The sequence below is a fragment of the Centruroides sculpturatus genome, unplaced genomic scaffold, assembly GCF_000671375.1.
Source record: "Centruroides sculpturatus isolate CEXI.00-Female unplaced genomic scaffold, Cexi_2.0 scaffold771, whole genome shotgun sequence".
Classification (NCBI taxonomy): Eukaryota; Metazoa; Arthropoda; class Arachnida; order Scorpiones; family Buthidae; genus Centruroides; species Centruroides sculpturatus.
This window is the reverse complement of record NW_019385869.1, coordinates 39,478-63,030: the sequence shown is the minus strand read 5'-3', so window position 1 is coordinate 63,030 and position 23,553 is coordinate 39,478. Positions and strand designations below refer to the sequence as shown.

At 40.9% G+C, this 23,553-nt stretch overlaps 2 protein-coding genes across 2 annotated transcripts; one reads left to right on the top strand and one right to left on the bottom strand.

Annotated features, from left to right (window-relative positions):
* Positions 1-550: 550 nt before the first annotated feature.
* On the bottom strand, positions 551-1,885 carry LOC111642634. Its single transcript, XM_023389005.1, has one exon. It carries the CDS (start codon positions 1,883-1,885, stop codon positions 551-553), a length of 1,335 nt encoding a protein of 444 aa, XP_023244773.1.
* A 7,500-nt stretch (positions 1,886-9,385) lies between these two features.
* On the top strand, positions 9,386-10,594 carry LOC111642633. The gene has a single exon (XM_023389003.1). It carries the CDS (start codon positions 9,386-9,388, stop codon positions 10,592-10,594), a length of 1,209 nt encoding a protein of 402 aa, XP_023244771.1.
* Positions 10,595-23,553: the final 12,959 nt, after the last annotated feature.

The window sequence follows — 23,553 nt, the reverse complement described above, 5'->3', positions numbered from 1 at the left end:
GCCAAGGTGCCGCCAGGAAGCCGTAATTCAATGGCCACCACAAGAGGCGATACGTGGAAAGCGAATGCGTCGACGTTTCTCCGCGTAAGGATTACTGTGGCGCGACATTCGTCACCTTCTTGGGCGAAAACGCTCCATTGAAGTGATAGACATTGTACTAAAGATATTAGAGGGCTGACCGTTTTGGTACAGTCTTATGCCCTGTTGGAAGTGGAAAGAAGAGACAGCTTGAGATGGGAAGTGTGAAGGAAAGTATGATAGGATAGGTTGAATAGAAGGCATGAGATCAGAGGGCGTCTTGCACCGGCATTTATTGAAACGTAAAGTTACAAAAGGTAATACAAATAGATACATTACAACTAATAAAATACAAAATCGGGAATACATGAGTAAAATATAAAAATATATACAATGCAGATTCGTCTGATCGCTTTAACATAATGAAAATGATTACATTAGGTAATAAAGTTTTTACAAATAAAGGAATATATTTACATATATACAATGCGCAATAATATTGCGCGTGATACAATTGTTTTACATTGTTGGTTTACTCGGAATCTTCTTCGGTGTCGTCTTCTTCGGTAGTGGTTTGTTCATAGTTGTCGTTGAGCAATTGGATTTCGTCGGGGTCTTCGTCTTCCAAGTTGTTGGACTGAGTGTGCTCTTTAAGGGCACCCGTTTTAATTATAAAGTTTTTAAAAGTGTGCCAGAGTTCTTTGTTTTGGAAGATAATTGTTGGGTTTGGTGGCCAACTATAGTTCTTCAATAGGTATTTGTGTTGAAGCTCAGTCCTGTCGTCGTCATAATTTGGACAAGTAAATGCGAAGTGCATAGCATCTGCAATAGAGTCCGTTGTGCAGGAGCACTTGTTATTGTTTATGATTCCGAACCTATGAAGATATGCTGGGAAATTGCCGTGGCCGAGTAAAACCTGGGAGACGTACTTGTTTGGCACAAAGTGCCTGGCGGCGTTCCTTATATCGATTGTAGGAATGAAGGAGAAACAGTTCCTGCCCGTATCGGCAGTCCTCCATTCTCTTTGCCAGGCGGAGTTAATGATGTTGATAAGTTCGCTTTTAAGCTTCTTTTGAGGAAGGGCGGTGTATGATGGTTGAATGGAGGAGTTAGCACCAAGTTTGGCCAACAAGTCCGCCCTCTCATTACCATCAACACCAGTGTGGGCTGGGACCCAAGCGAAGTTGAGAGTACGTAGTTCACTTAATGTTCTGGCTGTGTTCTGCACAGTATTGGTGAGTACGGTAGGGTGGCTGTTATTGCACAAGCTGTGCAGTGCCATTTTGCTATCAGTTAAGATAAAAATGTTGCCTTTATAGATGTCCAGGTTGTTTAAGATGTACTGAAGAGCTTTTAGGATCGCCCACATCTCCGCTTGGGAGATTGAGCAATGAGAAGCAAGCTTCTGGTAGGATTGATATGAAGTTCTGTTGTCACTGTTTTTTATTGTGAATCCAGCTCCGGTGCCGTTGATGTTCTTCGATCTGTCGGTGTAGATCCTCCATTTGGCTTTCAGTTTGCTGATGTCTTCAATGTCCCAATGAATGTTAAAGTTCGGTTTATCTGCTGGGTGGTGTGAGTACTCGTCCTTCTTTAGTTTTCTGTCAATTCCATAGTTTGCGTTGTTTTTGTCAATCGAGGTGTTGTTCACTATTAGTTCCAGATTGATTTCATCATGTTCAGAGGGTTGTGGTTTATTTTGGGGACTTTTTGAGGTGAGGTACCAATACCAGATGTTTAGTTTAGCCTGGAGATGGATGGGTGGGATGTTAGCCATGACTTGTAAGGTGTTTGTGGGCGCCGTGTTACAGGCCTTATTGATCTTAATGAGGAATTTCCTCTGTACAGAGGTCAACTTGCGCCTCATGTGGACATTGTTTAGGGCCTCACTCCACACCTGAACTGCATATAGCAGGGCTGGCTCTACTGCCGCCTTGTAGATGAGTTTCAAGTTTATGTAGTTTATTCCCCAAGTCTTCGCCGTAATCCAGTTTGAGGTTAGCCTTTTTGTCCATTTGTTGGCAAATATTGCGGACATGAGTGTGCCAGTTTAACCTGTCGTCGAAGTGAACGCCCAGGTATTTAATGTCTTGTTGTATTTTTACTTTCTTTTCCCTTATAAAAATTCTGGGAGGCCTTTGAAGTCTGAGTCTTTTATTTTTCCTAGTGTACACCATGCCCACAGTTTTATCGTAATTGATGGGTAGTTTGTTATTTTGACTCCATTTGTAAATTTGCTTTAAGTAGTGGTTAGTGATCTCTTCCAATCTGTCTACGTTGTGATGAGATATCATAAGTAGGAGGTCATCGGCGAACGCTTGTAGAGTACAGTGTTGATTAGGAGGAATAGAGTTTAAAAGGTCGTCGAACACGAGGTTCCACAAGTCAGGGCCGCTTCTTGAGCCCTGTGGGCATCCTCTGTTGGTGTCCATGGTGATCCTGAAAGTATTGCTGACGTATGTGATTTTTCTGTCGTTCAGATAATCCTTAGTAAGATGATAAATGTTGTCTGGACAGTTGATATCAGAGAGACGTTTGAGGACACTTGGCCACCACAGGTGGTCAAAGGCCTTGTGGTAGTCGATGCTGATTAAAATTGTGTGCTGGTTTTTGCTCCAGGCACTATTGATGGTCTGCTTGGCGTTAAGTGCAGTGTCGATGGTGGATTTGCCTGGGCGAAATCCAAATTGGTTATTATTTTGTTGGTTTGTTGCAAAAAGGTGCCAATTGATACGATCCATGATCAGGCCATCCAGCAGCTTTCTCATCGTGGGCAGAAGGCTGATTGGCCTGTAGTTACTTGCCTCTGTTGGGTTGGTAGTCTTGGGTATCAGTTTGATGTTGCCTATCTTCCAGTTGGTGGGAAAGAAGCCTGTGATGAGACATGAATTTAGGAGGTGTACGACGGAGATTGGGATTTCTTTGTATGCCTCTTTAAGCATTTCAGCTGTGATTTCGTCGACCCCTGGGGATTTTTTGTTGGCCATGCTGTTGAGGGCCTCTTTAACTTCCTGGAAGGTGAACAGTTTGTCGTGAGGGTTGTGAGTAGTATTTGTAATGCTATTTCTAATTCGTTTTTGTTCTTCTGTCTCGTCTTCCCTGTTGTCCTTTGGGAAATGGTATTCTAGGATACTCTTGATATTATCTGCTATGTTGATGTGGTCGGTGGTGTTATTTTTATTACCTGGGTCGATGATGTCTGGCAAGAAGGAGTTCTTTTGTTTTTTCATGACCAGGTGGTAAGGTAATTCCCAGGGGCCCTTTCTGTTAGATTTCGAGCAAAATTTTTTCCAGGAGTTGGTTCTTGCCTTGTTGATCTGCTTTTTGTAGTTCTTAAGAGCCTCCTTATAGTGGTTTCTGTAGTGTTCTTTATTAGTGATATTTTTAGTTCTGGTAAATTTTTTTCTTAGTTTGTCCACCTCCTTTTTCATTTTACTAAGAGAGTTGTCCCACCAGTGGGTTTTCCTGGGTGGTAGATTTTTGTATCGAAGGGCCTTCCTACCTGCCGTTTGTAAGGCGTTCGTGAAGTAGTTGGCGTAGTTATCTATCTCCTCATGATTTGTAATTGGAGGGAAGTCGTAGTTCCGCCAGATTTTGGAGAATTTTTGCCTAAAGGCAGTCCAATTTGTCTGCTTTGTCCGGAAGATGTTATTCTGCTCATTTATCGTAGGATTGTTGTGTTCGATCTGAGTAAGGATAAACCTGTGATCACTGGCAGAAGGGCAGAGGAGAGTCTCGCAGTTCACAATTCGGTGAGAGAGGCTGTCAGTGACAAGGCAAATGTCTGTCCATCCCTTAGCGTAGGGGGTGTAAAAAGTGGGATGAGTGGTCATGTTGGTGGAGATCAGGTTGAATTCGTTCATGGCGTCCGAAATCAATCTCCCCCTATTATCTTCTTTCTCATGAAACCAGATGGGTGATTTTCCATTTAGGTCTCCCATGACCATGATCCTTTTGTTATTAATCTTCCTTATAGTGTCAGAGAGTTCTTTTATACAATCCTCATCCCTGTCTTCTGGGGAAAAGTAGGTACTGATAATTATGATTGGGTCTGAGAGCGGTAGAACTACTGTAGTCAGTCTGTCTGTACACAGGTGTGGGATTTTGGCAATGTTCAATTTGGGGTTGCAGCAGATGACACCACTTTTGGGTCTGGTGTCTCCATTACCGGACAGGACGTTCCATCTGCCGAACCTCACAATTTTGTTGTTGATGTAGTACGGCTCCTGGATACAAATGATGTCGATGCTCTTTTCGTTGGCTATATGAATGAGATGGGAGCATGCAGCCTTGCTCTTTTTGGTATTGATCTGGAGAATGTTTACCGTTTTCTGGTTGTATGTCAGCTGGGTTGAGATGGTTGGCTGAGTGTGCTGAATTGGAGTGTTATAGGCCATAATTGGTTTGTTTTATTGCTGTTTCCTTTAGTTTTTTAGTTATTGGGCAGCTTGGGTGTAGCGCTCCGTGGTTGGTTGGCTGCCTCTTTGAGTTTGGTTGGCCTTTGTTGTAGTTATGGCAGTTTACGCAGCACGGTGGTTCATTCAGACGGTCGCATTCAGAATATTGATGTTGTTTTCCACAGTGGGTACAGCGTTGTTCTTTGTCGCAGTTTTTTGTGATATGTCCCACTCCGCAGCAACGGTAACACCTCGTTAGTGGAACATAGTCATCCACCTTGATAGTGGCCCAATTTATAGATAGATGTTTTTCACGAATTAGAATATTGCGGATGGCTGGCGTGACTGAGATGACTACGTGTCTACAGTTTTCGTTATGTTTGCCTCTAGTTAGGATTGTGCTTATTTTACATTCATTTTCAAACTCTTCTTCTCCGATATTATCCAATACGTTATTTTGGTTATAGATATATTCTATGATCTTGTCTTCTGGGACAGATTGTGGAATGTTCAGGAGAATAATGCGGGGTCTTCTCCCCTCTGAATGCTTGCATATTATCTTGTTTTGCAGGCCTTGTATTTCTTTAATTGCTTTTTCTAGCGTCTCGCTTTGTTTCTTATCACCCACTCTAATACAGATACCATTGTTTTTTACTTCTCTTACAGCTTTAATTTTTATCTTCAGTTTATGTGGCTTAATTTCCATTTTTAGTTTTTTAGTAACTGTTTTCATGTTGGTAGGGGGTTCTTCCTCGTCCTGTGGTTTAGGGTATACCAGTACAGCGTGAGATCCGCCAGTACCCTCCATGTTAATCTTTTGGTTTAAGGATTTCTGGATGTTCTTTGTGGTGGCACTAGGTTTTATGTTGCGTCTGATGACGTCGCTATAAGTGGGCTGTTGAGCAATCTGTTGTACTTGATGGATCACTTGATGGTTGTTACTCGCACCTCTAACCTCTTTTACTATAGCATGCATCTCGTGGATGTAAACAAATAATTTTGCCACGCTTTCTCTAATTTTAATGCGCTCCTTCTGTTTGACGTTGGTATTAGTGTGTTCTGGACAGAGCTCCAGAATCACTCTAGGAAGCCTGTTGGCATCTTTAACAAGAAAGTTTTCAGTTTTTTCCATTGTGTCCATATTATCTAGTTCGGGTTCCTTGCTACAATTCCCTTGCCCCACGTCCAGGGGGGTCAAGGTAACCCTTGGTACCAATGTAGATGAGTCCATCATTTTCAAATATAATATAAAAAGAAGGTTGTGTTTTGTGTTTAAGTGAGGCACACTGCCCAGGCAATACTGACACACCGAGCAAATACTCAATGTATCAGTATAGAAACAGATAGGAATGGTTGAGTTTTAACAGAGTAAACAATACTCACCGCTAAAAAGTTGAATGGCATCAAAATTTCTTTGTATTCCACAGGCACACTGTTGACCAAAAACAATTGTCCAAACGGATGTCAGCTGCAAAACACCGATGAGGTGGGAAGCTGCCATAAACCACGGGTGTGGGTCAAAAATTGTTCGGAGGAAAAAGTCTTCCAGTACACCTATAGGGGTATCCAGGAGGAGGTGAATGCCGAAGTTTGGTGCTGAAAGTCCCAACAGGGTCCGAGGGATAGCACAAAATGTCTGAGGACACCAGAGGTAGCTGTGTCATGAGCCTATAAGGGTCCTGACCAGACTAGGCTTGCCAAGCAAAAGCTTGGCTAGAGGAACACTGGCTGAGAGCCAGAAAGTACTCTAGCTGAGTCAGGTAGATGCTACCTGGGCTCTCCACTTGTAGAAAGTGCCGACACTGACACTGACACCAGTCGGCACGGGCAATTGGAAGGGCTGGGGAACGACTGGTCTGCTCTTTAGTGGGTCTCCCCAAACAAACTAAAGGCAGACGAGGGTGTCCACCAAACACAACACTTAGTACATGGCTAGGCACAACGCAACACAACACAACACAGACGAAGATGACACAACTGTAGACACACATGATGTAATCCACTGGCATAAACACAAACACTATATCCACAAGACAGACACGAATCCAATATGGCTGCTGGACCACAATCCACCTGGTTCTTAGCCGGGGAGGCCAATATGGCAGTCCCCAAAAACCACTAGCACTTAGAATTAAACTAAGCAAAAAAGTTAGGCTTAGCAAACCTAAGCCTAACTTAGCCCTACTAAGCTATCCTTTAGCACTACACTAAGCTAGCTAGGACTAATATTAGGCTTAACACTACAAAACTTAGGAAAAAACTATAGAATAACAGGAGCTTGAGCAGAGCACAACTTACCTGGCTGAAGACCAAACTCGAACTCCCATTGAAGTGATAGGCCACTAACTTTTCCGTGTACAAGATATGGCTCTTGGAGCAGGGTGATATCAATTTCTTGCTCAACCACTTCTACCCGCAATTGGGCAGTTGCGGCACGGCACTTTTCGGCGTGAAACTGCAAAAGTTTGCAGCCACGTCGTTCGTTCGTCTCTGGTGTGTGTTGAGATACAGAGTTGAATGGTGGTTCGTTATCCCTGATTACGGCGGACCATAGTCCGTCCTGGCTCGAACTCTCTCGAGTTCCCGCGCATAGCACGGGCAGTTGGCATTCATCGCTGAATGGCCGGTACCCAACTGCAGGCCGAATTTCTTGTTAGCTCTTATGCAATTGATGCATTTGGACTCAGTGGCCTTACACTCCTTGTAGGAGTGATCATCGGCACATTTGCTACATTTTTGGTTGTCTGCCGTATAACCATTTGCTACGTGCCGCAAACCGTAGCATTTTTAGCACCGGGTGCAAGCCAAATGTTCCCTCACCCGGTTGCACGTCCAACCCACATGGATTCTCCCCTTCTGCAGGAGAGCGCGGAAGACCATGGGAGAGACCTCGATCACCCAGTTCACGAGGCCCTCCTTTCCCTTCAAAGGGAAGCGAGGCAACAGTTCCCCAGGCTGTGCCTCGATGCTATTCTGTAAAAGAATGGTCTCCACGAGACGTTCGCCTTTGATATCAGAACTGACATCAAATAAAATGACCCGTGGTCGGCGCTTTTGGGGCAGTCGGCAAGTGACCGCCTCACGTAACGCTGACGGGCCCTCTGTCATGGCTTTAGACAGTTTGGTGACGTCCTGGCCCTTCGATACCTCTACCAGGATGCCGTTATTCCGGATCCGCCTCACATTCTTAATCCCGATCCCCAACATAACCGGGTCAATATGTGATTTGAGCAGTTCCCGCGTGCGGTCGCTGCTCATGGCCTGATCCTTGCGGTAGACCAGGAGCGTATGCTCTGTGGTAACTACCTTCGGCTTAGCGGCCGCTCGTGGCCCGTCTTCGATATGCCGGGCCGGTCGAGCTGCTACAGACGCGTAGGTCACGCGTTCCGTGCTTGGCGCTTTGCCTTTCTCAAAGGGAGCTTTGGAAGGTTGTCGACTACCTCCTAACTCCCGTAGGGTCCTGTTTTCTGCTTGGAGGGAGGCTATCTCAACCTCCTGGGCGTTTAGGATGCTTGCCATTTTGTTAAAAAGGCCGTAGATTACTCCGCATGTGGACTTCTGTCACCTAGAGTCAGTCTTACCCAGCAGAAGCGCTAACTCCTGCTGGATGTCGTCCAGAGCGGATCTACGGTTTTCAGCCGTCTCAAGGCCTCCCCTGCTGTTGAGGGGGGCTACCGACGGCGTTTCGGCGGTAGGGCCTTTTTTCTTACCCTTCGACTTGGGTTTCGGCCCGCCCTTGTTTTTGGCCAAGGGTTTCCCCTCAGTCACGGCCGCCGCAGTTTCCACGGGTTTGTCTTCTGGCTTTACGCCGTCTGACTTGCCCGTTTTAACTTTGGCCACCTCCCGCCTTTTTTTCTTCCTGCGCTCGGGGGCAGCTTTCCAGTCGCTGTCCCCGCCAGAAGATACAGTATTAAACGCCTCTGGAGCGGTGTCCAAATCGGAACTACTCGACTCCAGAGGTGTGGAAACCTTGACGGCTTCCTGCCTGCCCTCTCCAGGCTTACTGCGGTCATTGGTGGGTTTGCGTTTCCGCAACCACTTCCTCCTCGATGGTCGACAAGTTAGCGTCAGCTGGCTTCTCAGAAACGCCTGGAGCACTCTTAAAGCATTTACTATTTGCACTCATTGTCACCATTAAAAGAGAAGTATAAAAAGGGAGTGTAGGGGTGATCCCAACCTTTCATGGGCGCCCTGAATCTGTTTGGGAGTCAGGGTATGCGTTCAAGAGCTAGCTCTGACTTCGGTCTCACTGAGGGCTCATTTTGGCCCTCTTATTGCCGGGTCGTCACTGCTTTGGCCTGCTGCCGGGACAGCTATTCATTTAAATGGCCTCCTACCCAAGGTCACCCCAGCCCGGCTGGTTGCTCGGCGTGGGCCGCCCCCTTAACCCTACTAGGAGACGCTCTTCCCGTTTCCAGTTCTCCGGGACCATCTGCGGCCATCCAACGCATCGTCAGGCCTTTAAGCACCACTCCCCCCCAAGCATAGGGAAGTTGGCCCTATACCGAGGCCCCCTCGATGTGGGTTCCTGTCCGTGGTGAGGGGACCTCCCAGAGATGGCTTAGAAAACCTTCTTTGCCATCCCTGGGATCTGAACGCCCACCCACGTGTTTGCCGTGCGTGGTGTCCCGTATGCCGGAAAGGGGGATCCTGGTAGTTGAGGGGCAACATAACGTCCCCAACACACTGCTTTGGCCCCTGCTTCGGATAAACGGGAGGCTCAAATCAGGCTCCGTTTGAGTCAATCGGCTGGTCGTTGAGTCATTCTTGACCTCGGCTTGGAGTCAACTGATCAATGCAGACCGGGTGGACACGTCAGACAAGATGTGCTCTTCTTGACTGCATTGTGAGGGTATAGCTCCTGGGAAACCCTGGTGTGACGGTCTATGGGAGTCTCGCATGTGACGGCATCCCCTTGTTGGGCCCCATGGTGGGTGGGGTCACTAGGAGTCGAATATTTATATATAATTATGGATTCAAAAAACCCAAAACGATCAGATACACCAGCAACGACAAATGAAAAGACATCCAGTCAGCCATCCTACTTGATAGTACATGCTACTGGAGAAAAACCTCTTTCGAAATGCTCTCCATTTCTCATTCAAAAATTATTTGAATCAACTGTTGGACACTTGAAAAAGATCCAGAAATTGAGGTCAGGGGACCTGCTGATAGAAACAGCCTCACCTCAACAATCAGTAAAACTATTGGCAACAAAGACAATGGGAGACATGGAAGTTACTGTAACCCCACATGGAAGTCTAAACTCATCACGTGGGGTGATATCCGAAATAGATCTGATGTCAGAAGACGAATCAGATATCCAAATTGGTTTGTCAGACCAAGGTGTCACTGCAGTCCGACGCATTTCCATTCGTCGAGATGGCAAGTTGATACCAACAAAACACCTTATATTGACATTTAACAAACCAACCTTGCCATCTTCTGTTACGGCAGGATATCTCCGTTGCCCACTACGCCCATACATTCCAAACCCGCTGCGTTGCTTTAGATGTCAGCGGTTTGGACACTCACAGACATCATGTAGAGGAAAAAAAGCATGCGCACAGTGTGGAAATGAAGATCACGAGAGTACTGAATGTAAAAGTACCCCATGCTGTGTAAACTGCAAAGAGGCCCATCCTGCCTACTCTCGGAAATGTCCCACGTGGCAAAAAGAGAAAGAGATTCAGCGGGTAAAGACGGTGAATAATATACCTTACCCAGATGCACGACGCATGGTCACTTCAAATGCACCAGTGAAACAGAAGACATTTGCTGCTGCTCTGAAATCCACAAAGACATGTGGAGTTCAGACAGACATTTCTGTTTCACCAAATGAATCTTTAACTCGCCACGAAAAATGTTTGCTTATACCAACTACCCAAACTGCAGAAAAGGAGAGCAAGAAGACCAAAACACCCCTACCTAAAACAGGGGTAATAACTAGAAACGTGGGTTCGAAGAAGGCTGCTAAGAACCCGCTCAATAAACAAAAATTAAAAGCAGCCATCTCCAAATCTAAGAGATCAGAGGCTCAGTCTATGAGTGAGTTCTCTGACTTTTCTGAGGAGGAGACTAATAAGGAGGTGACACCACCAACTTCACCTCCGAAAGGCAAATCAGCCGTAAAACTGAAGAGGGATACCTTCACAAAGAATGCTGCCTCAAACACATAATGGGTTATAAAATAATCCAATGGAACTGTCGTGGTTTCCGCAACAACTTCTCTGACATTAAACACTTGACATCATCTACCTCATCTCTCTGCGTGGCACTCCAGGAAACCCATCTGAAACCTGGAGAAAGAATTACTTTAAAAGGATTCAATCTCTACCGCAAGGATGATGATAGCCACAACCGTGCCAGTGGCGGTGTGGCTATTCTGGTTTCAAATCGCATTCCATCCTTGCCGATACAAATAACAACAGAGCTGCAAGCGGTGGCAGTCAAAATTTCAATTGGCGTAACTGTCACAGTCTGTTCTATATACTTGCCACCAGATGTCAGAGTCAATGAGGATGAATTGGATACACTAGTTGAACAGCTGCCAACTCCTTTCCTTTTACTCGGTGATTTCAATGGTCACAATCCAATGTGGGGCAGTCCCGACATTAACCGTCGAGGCAGGACCATTGAAAGATTCATTGGCAATCAACAACTGTATTTATTTAATACAGGAGAAGTGACATACTTCCATGCTCCATCAAGAACGTTCACTGCCATTGATCTATCATTAGCAACTCCGAATCTGTTTTCAGCATTTACATGGGAGGTTGGATCTAATCCACTCTCTAGTGACCACTTCCCAATATTTTTAAAATATCAAGGCAGAGAAAGCTGTGAAACAGCCCGTCCACCACGCTGGAAACTGGAAACGGCAGATTGGCCTACATTTTCCTCCATGGCTAACATCACTGAGGAAATGGTCAATACTGCTGATATCAATGATGCAGTTGAAATTGTCACTTTGTGTATTATTCAGGCAGCTGAGAAAACAATGGGAAAGACATCAACAAGATACCCAAAGCATCCGAAACCATGGTGGAACCAGAATTGCGAGGCAGCATTTAAAGCACAAAAGAAAGCTTGGGGGATTTTCAGAAGGTACCCCACTGCTGAAAATTTGGTTGCTTTTAAAAAAGCAAAGGCAAATGCCAGAAGAATAAGAAGGCAAAGCCAAAGGGATTCTTGGAGGAAGTATGTTTCTAGCATAACATCTTCCACTAGCTCAAAAGCAGTCTGGGATAAAATCAATAAAATCAATGGGAAATATGCTTCTCACTCTCTGTCCATGCTGGAAAAGAATGGCACAATAATCAGCGATATACAGGGTATTGCTGATACGTTGGGTGAAACGTTTTCTACTTCATCCAGCAATATTATGTATTCAAGAAATTTTCAGGCTTATAAAGCCCAAAGTGAAAAACAATATTTAAACTTTCATTCCTCATATAATGACGAATATAATGTGCCATTCACCAGCATAGAACTACATACAGCGATCTCTCGCTCGGGGAATAGTGCTGTAGGCTTGGATAAAATCCACTACAGCATGATTAAAAATTTGTCAAACAATTCCCTTTCTAATCTTCTGTGTCTGTTTAACAGAATATGGACAGAACATACTTTTCCTGACTCTTGGAGGCTATCTATAGTTATTCCCATTCCCAAGCCTGGTAAAGACCACAAGAATCCCTCTAATTACAGACCAATCTCTCTGACAAGTTGTCTGTGTAAACTCTTTGAGAGAATGGTAAACAGACGCCTGATGTTCCTCCTAGAGGTAAAGAACTATTTTTCACCACATCAGAGTGGATTCCGTAGGAACAGAAGTACCACTGATAACTTAGTAAACCTTGAAACATCTATACGCGAAGCGTTTGTTAGACGACAGCACTTAGTGTCTGTATTTTTCGATATAGAGAAGGCCTATGATCGCTGTTGGCGATACGGGATACTCCGTGATCTGTACGAATTCGGATTGCGGGGTAATTTGCCGATTTTTATAAAAAACTTCCTACAGAATCGAAGATTTCATGTCAGGATGGGCAACACTTTATCTAGGCCTTTCACACAACAAGAAGGTGTTCCTCAAGGCTCTATTTTGAGTGTGACTCTGTTCCTAATTAAAATTAATAGCATAGCTAACTGTCTTCCCCCTAGTGTGAAACACTCTTTGTATGTGGATGACTTTCAGATCTCCTGCCAGTCTAGTAACATGAGTTTCATTGAGAGACAACTGCAAACCTCTTTAAATCGCATAGAAAATTGGTCCAAGACCAATGGTTTTAGTTTCAACGTAGAGAAGACCTCGTGCATTCACTTTTGCCGAAGGCGTGGTTTGCACCTGGATCCTGAAATATATTTAAATGGAGTTAAAATTCCAATTGTTAATGAGACTAAGTTTTTGGGTGTTTGTTTTGACAAAAAACTGACATTCTTGCCACACTTGCGCAACCTGAAGAGTAGATGTTTAAAATCTCTAAACCTTTTAAAGGTATTATGCTGCTCATCCTGGGGAGCAGACAAAGTTTCTATGCTCAGGATTTATAGGGCCCTTGTCCGCTCTAAGCTGGACTACGGATGCATTGTTTATGGCTCTGCGCGAGAATCTACTCTTCGGATGCTGGATCCAATCCATCATCAAGCACTGCGTTTGTGCACTGGTGCATTCCGAACTTCCCCTGTCCAAAGTTTGTATGTGGATGCTTATGAGCCTCCACTGTCTCTTAGGAGAGAACAGTTGTCTCTATTTTACTATATAAAGCAGAAATCTAACTCTAAACCTTCAGTCGATTATAGAGTATTAGATACTCAGCTGAAAAGGTTATTTGAAACTCGCCCTAGTTGTGTCCCTACATTCCCCATAAGAACGGAGAATGTGAGTAGCACGATTGACCTTAACACAAGCAACATTTCACAGCTAGAGGTCTGTAGTATATCTCCTTGGTCAACTCCTGTGATAAATGTTGACCTTAGCTTAAAGCAGTTTCCTAAGGAATCCACACCAGACTACGTCTATAGACAGCACTTTGCAGAAATTCAACATTGTGACAGGAATTTAATTCCTATTTATACAGATGGATCTAAATCTGATGATTACGTTGGCTCAGCTTTCGTCTGCCAGGATGAAATTGTGGCAGAACAAATTGCATCAAATTCTTCTATCTTTTCTGCAGAGTTGCATGCTATTTATTTAGCTCTAAAGTATATAAATAGGAAAGGTCATCGTTGCTGTGTTATATACACTGACTCAGTTAGTGCACTTCAGGCTTTGATCTCGTGTGAACCTAGTTCCCACTCCATAGTGATTAAAATTCATAAACTGTTTTGCCATCTTATTGCAAGTAATTTCTTTGTAAAATTTTGTTGGGTCCCAGGCCATGTAGGTATAAAAGGAAATGAAGAAGCGGACGCAGCTGCAAAGGCAGCTAGTCCTTCACAGCATATAATGCCTATTGAAGGAGGTGATTTGAAGCTAGTTGTTAAAAAACGACTAGCAGAGCGATGGCAAAACATGTGGAATGCACAAATCCACAATAAACTACACGAGATCAAGCCGAATATAGAAAATTGGACACGTAATAAACAGTATGACAGGAGATCTGAAGTAATTCTTACTCGTTTGAGAATTGGGCATACTCGGTTGACTCATCTGTACCTTTTGAAGGGTGAAGATCAGCCATTATGCCAATATTGTAACTGTACTGTAAGTGTTAAACACATACTTTACAACTGCATTGCCTCTGAGAGGATACGTAGACAGCATTTTGGAAATGCAAGTTTTAAAGAGATTTTGGGCCAGAGGCCAAATCTTGATAAGATACTGAACTTTTTGAAAGTCGTAAATATTTATAAAGAAATTTAATTAATTATTTATATATTTATTTATTTATTTATTATATGCTTATATCTATTTTGTTGTTTTGTTTGTTTGTTTCTATTTACGTTTTTGTGTCATATATATTTAGTTTTGTTATATTTTACCTTTTGTCATGGCGCAGCATGGCCTAAAGGGCCCTTGCGCGAAAAAACCTTAACCAACCAACCAACTTGAGCCTTTTTGTCAATATTTCATACCTCATATTAACCAAAACCTGATTAGTCTTGAGCCTTTTCATCAATATTTTATAAGGGGTGCTTCAGGGGTCACTTTTAGTTTTAGCATTAACATACCTTTTCTAGCTCTCTTCTCTTATGGCTTTCAACCTATCTTTATAGATTTTTCTCTTTGCCATATAAAACTCTTTTAAACCATTTCGTCTTTTCAGATCAGAGCACCTTTGAAATGCCCTCCTACACTTATTCACCTGCCTTGATCTTATTCATGTTTGTGTGTTGTATCTATATTTTGTTATATATATTATGTTCGTTTATTTATTTATTTTACCTTTTGCCTTGGCGCAGCGTGGCCTGAATGGCCCTTGTGCCAGAAAACTCGCACCAACCAACCAACCAGCCTTTTTAGGCTATCCAGCTCATCACACCACCACTTAGGAGCTTTGTGCTTCCTTTCTACCTTAGGGATAGTACATATTATAGCATCCTTAATATTACACTGTATATGGGTGCAGTACCTAATAACCTTGTACTTGTCCTCTAAAATCTCAAAGTTTTTTAGAGATAAATTTTGCCCCAGTTTATGCTGAAACTTGTGCCAATTCGCACTACTAAAGCCAAAATAGCTCCACTGAGGATCAAACACCTTACCTACTATGTACTCATAAATAATTAAACCATGCTCACTAGTGGTTTTATGGATTATACACCAATTATCAATAACTACACCATGTGAGGGTCAGATTAATAAAAGAATTACCCCTACTTGATATAAACGTTGGACCCACCTCTGGATCATTTCAACAGACCAAGTCCCATTTTAAGATCGTCTCCAACAGGAGATTACCCCTATCGTCGGTAGTATCACTGTTCCTAAGAGTAGCTTTCACATTACCATCCATACTTATAATTATGTTCTCACCTTGCAGCTTTCCCAGGATACACTCTAACTCACTTATACTATTATTAATGTCACCAGTTGGTGGACAATACAGACTCACCAAATATACCTTCATATCATCTCCCATAACCTGTGCTACAGCACACATTGAGGATGAGAGGCTCTGTATATCCAGGACCGCCCACTTTTTGTTATAAATTATAACAGCCACCCAGGGCTGAGTCTGGGCGCACCGGAATTGGATGGCCTTCACCTTTATGTTAAACCCAAGTACCTTTCCTGGAGCTGCGAATGCTTCCTGAACCAGGGCAATATCAACCCCATACTGAATCACCACCTTACCAAGCTTTCCCAGGACAGATTGACTCCAATCCATATTTATTTGAGCCAATTTAATTATATAATTTTTAGGACTACTGTCCATAATCGATTTTTGAAAGATACCTTTCCAAGGCTATCTTATATGAGAAACAATCTTTGTCTTTTAATTTATGTTTGTGAGGTTTACCCATCTGCTTGAATGTTATACATGCTTTCTCTGACACCTCTGTTTTACAGTCAGGACGTTTATGACCAGACTTACCACATATACTACAGATTATATCTGTTGCACTGCAGTGCTTTGCCACATGACGAAACTTTTGGCATTTATAACACAGGGTTACCTTATGGTAATCCTTGACCACACAGCTTTTATAGCCTATATATATTCTTCCACTATTTATTAGTCTTACCTTTAGGCTGGGCACCACTTCAGCCACCCAGTCTGTCAAGACTTTCCCTTTTATGGTACGGTATACCAACCTTAACTCGCCTTTTAATTTTTCAATTGACTCCTCTTCCCCAAAGAGAGTGTTACTATTAAGATCACCTGTGTGTTCCAAGACCTCTTCCATAGACATACTTTTAGGTACATCTTTTATAATCATTCTTGGCCGCCTTTTGGTCAGCTGTTCAATTATTAAGTCACCACCTGTTAAATTCTTATTATTTAAAACCTTATCAAGGTCACCCTTACTGGCTAGAGTAACCACAATACCATTGGTACGCATTTTACAAATGCTACCAATTCTTACCTTATCCTTTCTAGGATTAATATTTTTCAAGAAGCCTTCTTTTATGACTTCACTATTCATTTCATTATTTTTACCTTTAACCAATACTACTGCTTCATCTTTGCCACCATAGCCACCTTTAATAGGTCCCTGAACCTTACCTGTAATAGGGGCATCAGCTCTAGTCACTTGAGAGAAGATAGGCTTCACCTTATATTCTTTTTCTAGCTCACATTTCACCTCATTTACCGTTCTTATTTCTGCTTTAAGCACTTCTTTCTCAATAACCAGCCCTTTTGTGCTTCAGTCATGTAATCCAATGTTTTACTAGTCATTACACTAGTTATCCTACTACTTTTGTCATAGCATAATTTACTTAGAATGCATCAAATGATGCTAGAATTATCATTCTCATCAAGACCTTTACCAGGTATATTTACTCTACCACCACTATTTTCAATTTCCTCAATGACCGAGTCCGAAGATCTACAGCATACCAACCTTCCTCCATTTCCTCCTGTCACCACCTTGCCTGTATTTTTAATATTAGTTTTATCCATTCACAAGGATGTACTGGGGGGATATACCCAGTCGACCACGGCGTAGCCCTCTGCGCCATGGCAAAGCTACCTACAACTGGGATTCACCAGGTCACCCGAAGGGATCGTTCACGACACCAAGATTTGTTAGTTGCCTAGGTGCCATCCAGCTCTTGGCACAATACCTTCCACCTTATCTTAAGCAACCGCCGCTGTATCCTTAGCTTCCCCCGCTGTATCCTTAGCTTCCCCCGCTGTATCCTTAGCTTCCCCAGACAATTCCATGGACATGAGCTTTGGCCATACCCCTGGTAATGCTAGGGTACTAAGCCCCCGTCACAACTAGGTAGGCACAGTCAACGATTAGAAAGTTGATGTCATCAGCATGAGACACAAATTTGACTTGTTCTTTAATACCAGGAACATGGATTGCTTCAATCATGTTGTCCATCTTTATGCTACTTAGTAGCACCTCTATGTAGATTGTGAATAGGATCATTAAACTTGGGCAACCCTGCCTGACCTCCACATCACAAATAATTTCATCAGAGTTACCTCTCTCAATATGTATAAAGGTATGCGGTGTTATATAAAGTTTTTGTATCATCTCTATCTCATGTTTAATGAAACTGAATTTGCAAGAAACTTCTAAAGTATTTTCTGATTGACTGTATCGAACATTTTACTGACATCAATTGAGAGGATGAATAGTAGACTGTTCCTCTTTACATAAAGGTCTTCAATCACCTTAAGAAATGTAATGCTGTTTTGAATAATGTGATCCTTTACCCTAGAGCTTTGTGCACTAGTCACATAGTTTTTAAATAAACTTTCAAGCCTTTTAGAGATCACTGTTCTGTAAATTTTGTAGTCAATGTTCAGTAGGTTGATCAGTCTAAAATCACCTAGGCCATTCTTATTGCCATCCTTTTTGTTAATGAGGATTATTTTTCCTATTCCGAAAACCCCATCAAACTCACTAGTGTTGTTTAAGTTATACAGAATATCAATTTACAATTTGCTAAAAACAACCTGTAAAATTCAGCACTAAGATTACCTTACCAGGTGGATTGCAGCTTTTATTTCGTCTTTAGTAATCTCTTTATTAATAATACAGTAAGATCCCGCTTAGTGTGGATGATACCAATGCTTTCCTAGACAACGAAACGCTAAGCAAAACAGCATTATACAAGGTCATTTTAACATAGAGTAAATAGGGAAAGGGGAACATGCAACCAAAAATGAACAAATTTTACTTTAAGTTATTTTTTATATTGTGATGACTGAGGGGGATATGACGACATCGTACCTCTTTGGATCGGCTATCAAGTCAGAGGGACTTGCGCACGGGTCAGAGATGGCTTATTTTCTTTCTTTACTTTTATTTCGAGGGGACGGGACTATTTTTTTTGCCTGGTTGAGTATAGGAGGGAGGGGTGACGTCAATAAGATGACAGGTGATATACGATGTGGGGTTCGGGGACCGTGAAGATTTATTACGCACTTTTTCGGGTAGAGTCCTGCCACCAGGTGTGTTTTATCAGACACACCGCCATTTGAGATGAAATGGATGATTAAGGTGCAAGGGTAAGAGCCACTCTGAAGTTTAGGAAGAGCCTCTCAGGAGGAAGAATGCAGAGTCAGATATAACTAATTTATGGATATTTATTAACATAAACGAAAGTTTAGAACATCATTATAAAACCCGATTTTGGAAATTTGCCTATTTTTATCTATACAACGTGGGGTGCCTAACAGGGGGTATTCAAACTTACACGACTCACAACATACCAGGTAAACAAGATGTCTTCTCTTGTGACGTGGACCTGACAGCCAAGACTGCGGAGGTTTCTGGTGTTTGCTGCACTTCATCTCGTGCTTGCTCGTTTTTGAGCTTATTTTCTCTTGAACCACTCTTACTCTGGTGCTCGTCTGGTCTCACTCTCTGGTTTTCTGTATTTCTCTCTTGCTCTCCGTCTGTCTGATTGTGACTGCGACTCCAACTGGAACTGCAAATCAACTCCCTGTGTCTGCATCTGCAACTCAACTGCCTTTCTCTCTGGCTGGAGCTAACATACATAGTGAAACAAGAATGTAAGTTTAACAAAAGCAATATTTTACTTTTACAAAAATTTTATTTAAAAATAAAAAGAAATTTCCAAATACAAAAATTATAATGAAATGTTTTAAAAATAAAAAATTTTTAGATGTGCTTTGGCTGTGTCCCCAACTGCAAACTGTACTTTTTCTGGTTGGAGTTCTTTTAAACACTTTTCAGCATGAGAAAGTTCATCATCGGGTGATAATTCATTGGCAGTGTCATCATTGTAGCAGAGGTAGTGTTTTCTTATTTGGTGGTGATGTTGAGCTTTCGTAGAGTCATCTCTGGGTTTACATGACTCATCTTTGCTCTTAGTCATTGATTGCTTTGACTAAGTTTTTCATTTAATATGTAAACATGGCTGAAAACAAGGGGGATGTTCCCTGTTTCTATATATATCTTTTATAATTTATGATTATTTAATTGCTCCTTTCTCTTTGTTTTTGGCATGTTGAGAAATTTCTGATAGTTGGATAATAAACCGTTTTATTCTATTTAATTTTAGTTGATATTAAAATTTAAAAAGGGGGAGTCCCTAGATTGTTAAAATAGGCGAATTTCCTCCTACGACTTTGGTTGTTATTCAAGATATAGTTAAGGTTCACGTGAATACATAATTTTTGTTTATTTACTTTATAACAGTTTACAAATGCTTATATATATATTCATTTATTTTTGGAGGAGGAAGTGGTGGTCTTCACAATGAGTAACTAAGAACACCAATTAACTAGAAAACATCCCTCAATGTGGGTTCCTGTCCATGGTGAGGAGACCTCCCAGAGATGGTTTAGTATTTTTTCTTTACCATCCCTGAGATCTGAATGCCCACCTACATGTTTGCCATGCATGGTACCCCGGTAGTTGAGGGGAAACATAATGTCCCCAATACATGTGGTTTATAATTTACAGAGAAAGTGTGGTTAGGAAATGCAACAAAATTATTAATTTCTCAGTGCATTGAGTTGGAAAAAGAATTTTGTAAGCCTATGATAAAGAAAAATTATGGAACAAAATATCAGTCATTATCCATGAAAAAGGGCATTCTTTCACTGGTGAAGATTGTGCATACAAGTGGAGAAACTTAATAGGGACTTACAGAAAAAATACAGACAAAGCAAGAAAATCAGGTGAAAGCAGTATTTGTTGGCCTTATTTTGAGATGTTTACAATGGCGTTTGGGAAAAAATGCAACAATGTACCTCCTGACAAGTATTTACAGTCAAACCTCTCTTTGGCTCCTTCCCCATACTTGTCTTCTATTGAATCTTCCAATTATTCTGTACCTTCACAGTCCTCTGCATCCTCTCCTACCTCTACCCCTTCACAGTCTATTTCTGTACTTTCTTCATCCCCATCTTCATTCTGCTCTAATGTACCATCTGAAAATTATAACCCTTTTCTCCCTGACACATCTGAAAACATTTCAAGACCATCGAAAAAACTAAAGCAAGACAGATCTGCACAGGCACCAGCTTGGTTTGTTGAAGAAATGAAAAAAAGAAATGAATTTGATCAAAAGATGTGGGCTGAAATGAAGATGCTAGAGGAAAGAAGAGTAGAAGCATTGGAAAATTTAACTGAAGTAATAAAAGAGCTTGTAAAAAGAAAATAACAATAAAAATTTGTTTTAAAATTTATATATTTATTGAAATTAAGTTTTGCTTTATAAATTTATAAAAAATACATTGTTTTACAATATTTTAAATAAACTAATTTCTGTTTAATAAAGAAAGTTGATAATGCAGGTATACATCTTCAGCTATCCTTGCTCGTTTTGACAATCCAGTTTCACAGGGTTGCAATGAGTCCTCAGGATTATTTGAACACATTTCCTCATAGTCATTATCAATTTCTGGTGGAGGACCATCATTATACATAATACACAAATTGTGTATAACACATGCTGAAGTAATCGCAACAGGCACAAGCTCCCTACTTAAAATATATAAATATTTTAGTCTCCTCATATGGCCAAAGAGATGACCAAATGCCTGCTCAATAACAACTTGAGTTGAGCTAAAAACTTTGTTATAAATTTTTTCTTTTCTTCCAAGATGACCATTCTCTAAAAGGTGTAAGAAGGTGTCTGCTAAGTGGATAAGAACAGTCACTTAAAATGTGTGAATCATTTGGTAAAAGGTTTGGATCATTAGCAATGGCTTGTGCAATTGTAGAGTTATGGTACACTCTAGCATCATTTGCTGATCCTGGCCATCCTGCGAATATGTCAATAAATTTTAAATCTGCACTGCAAATGGCTTGCAAAATTACACTTGCCACTTGTTTTCTATTAATGTGATCATTCTTCTCATGTTTTCTTACAGAAAACAGAATATGTGTTCCATCAATACAGCCAAGTTTATTGGGCAAACTATTAGCTCTTAAATCAGCAAAATCCTTAATTGCTGTTTGGGTTGCTTCACCCTTTGGCCATTTTCTGATCTGTGGAGCAAGTTCTAGTAGTTGATAACAAAACTTGGTGAACTCAGTATTTGCATGACTTTGGGACATTCCAAATCGATCTGATACACCACAGAAACTCTCTTGGTTTCCTAATAATCACAGAGACATTAGCACTATATTTTCTTTTGGTGTATACGGTTTTCTCATAGATACTTTTGCTTGTAGCATTTTCAACAAAATCTGAAAAGAAAAAAAAAATCATGTACTGTATATTCATACTTAACTGTGTAGTTTGTATAAGATATGATAAAATAAAGAGGATCGGAACACACAGTTTCTCGTGAACGAAATGGCATTATAGAAAACACTTTAAAAAATAGTCATAAAAATATTAAATAACAGTAAATGATTTTGAAATCGGTTTAAAAATTTTAAGAATTTCAATGAAGTTTTAATAATAGCATTGAATTTGACTTAAAATGATAATTTCAAAGTATCTTTTATCATGCGTGCAGCGTAATAAAAATTAGTGCAGCATAACAAGCTAAATCACAAAATACTTCCACTTACCTCGACTGTTAAATGTGACATGCGAAAATGGCTTTTAAAAATTTCATTCAAATATCGTGGTACGATATCGTGAACATAACCAACGATTTTTGCACGCTTTCTTTGTTGTTTGGAATCAATCATTTCCAATGACATAAATAAACCATCATTGCCACGTCTTCTTATAAAAAACATCGAACTTAATGGCTTTTCTTCTAATAACAATGAACAAACGCGTGTAAATACAGCAGTAAGAGAATCATTGTTTACATCGGCCATTTTGAGACAGCTTTCTCCTTAACGAAAATATTTTCAACCGTTAGCAGCAAAAACGTCATTTCCGGTAGCAACTGCTCAGCACACTGCTGAATAAAAGAATGCGCAGTATCATGGCATTTATAGTTCACAGGTTGCCTTTTATCCTACAAAAGCACCTCTCTGACATACGTGCCTTCTTACACAAACAGTGAACAAATCTTTGTCCTGTTTCTAAGGCAGCAGTTCTTAAAGATACATTTGTCTCTGGCACTTCTTCTAGTGGCAAGAAGTTTTCTTTGGACATGTCAAATTCTGACCTGAACAAGTACATTTAAGTTTTCAAATAGGTTCATACTTTTAAATTTTAAATTGATTCTTTAATTAATAATAATTATGGTTAATTGTGCCGAAAAAAGGAAAAATTTTTTTATAATAATTAGACCTCAAAATATTAATGAATTAACTGCATAGTTAGTAACATTAACTTAAACAGTGGCAAAATTGAACAATACATACCTGCAATACAATTTATCGAGTATCCTGTATTTTGTTCCAATTTTTTGCAAACCCTGTTCATCCTTTTGAAGAATTATTCTGATAATATTACAGAGATTTTCTTTTGCTCTGTCGACATCAGGAATTGGTATAATTATATTATTACCAATTTCTACAGGAGCATGTATTGAATCCGAAGCCAATTTCCTTCTCTGGGCCTGTTTTTCCAAGCTTAGATGAGCTTTTTTAAAGGAGAGAGTTGTAATTTGATACTTATATGTTTATATAAGGGAGATAGTTGATTTTGTTTTTCTGACAATGGGGTTTTTGTTTTTCTTTTTAAAGTGATAAATTTATTCAAAATATGTTACAGTTGTTATAATTTAGAAGAAAGAAAAACAAATTGGTTTGCTCACGGGTCGGATCTCACATTAGAATATATATGTAACTTTGCTTCATCATTGTTGAGAATAATTTTACACTCTTCTAATGCAAATGTTGAAAGTATCTGCAATAATGTTGATGAAGAGGACTATATTTTATATGAGGATGCTGATTTCAGTTATGAATTTTCCTATCACAGTTGGAAAAAATTACTTTAAAATGCAATTGTAAAGTGTCCCATTGATGTAGGATTCTCATTACGCAGTTGCTTCTTGATAGCCACCATGTAGGAGAAAGAGGAGAAATTTTTGTGTGTACCTAGTAATCATTCATCAATCTGTATAGCTCCATATAGGAATCACTGTACAAAGCAGATCTGAGAAATCAGTTA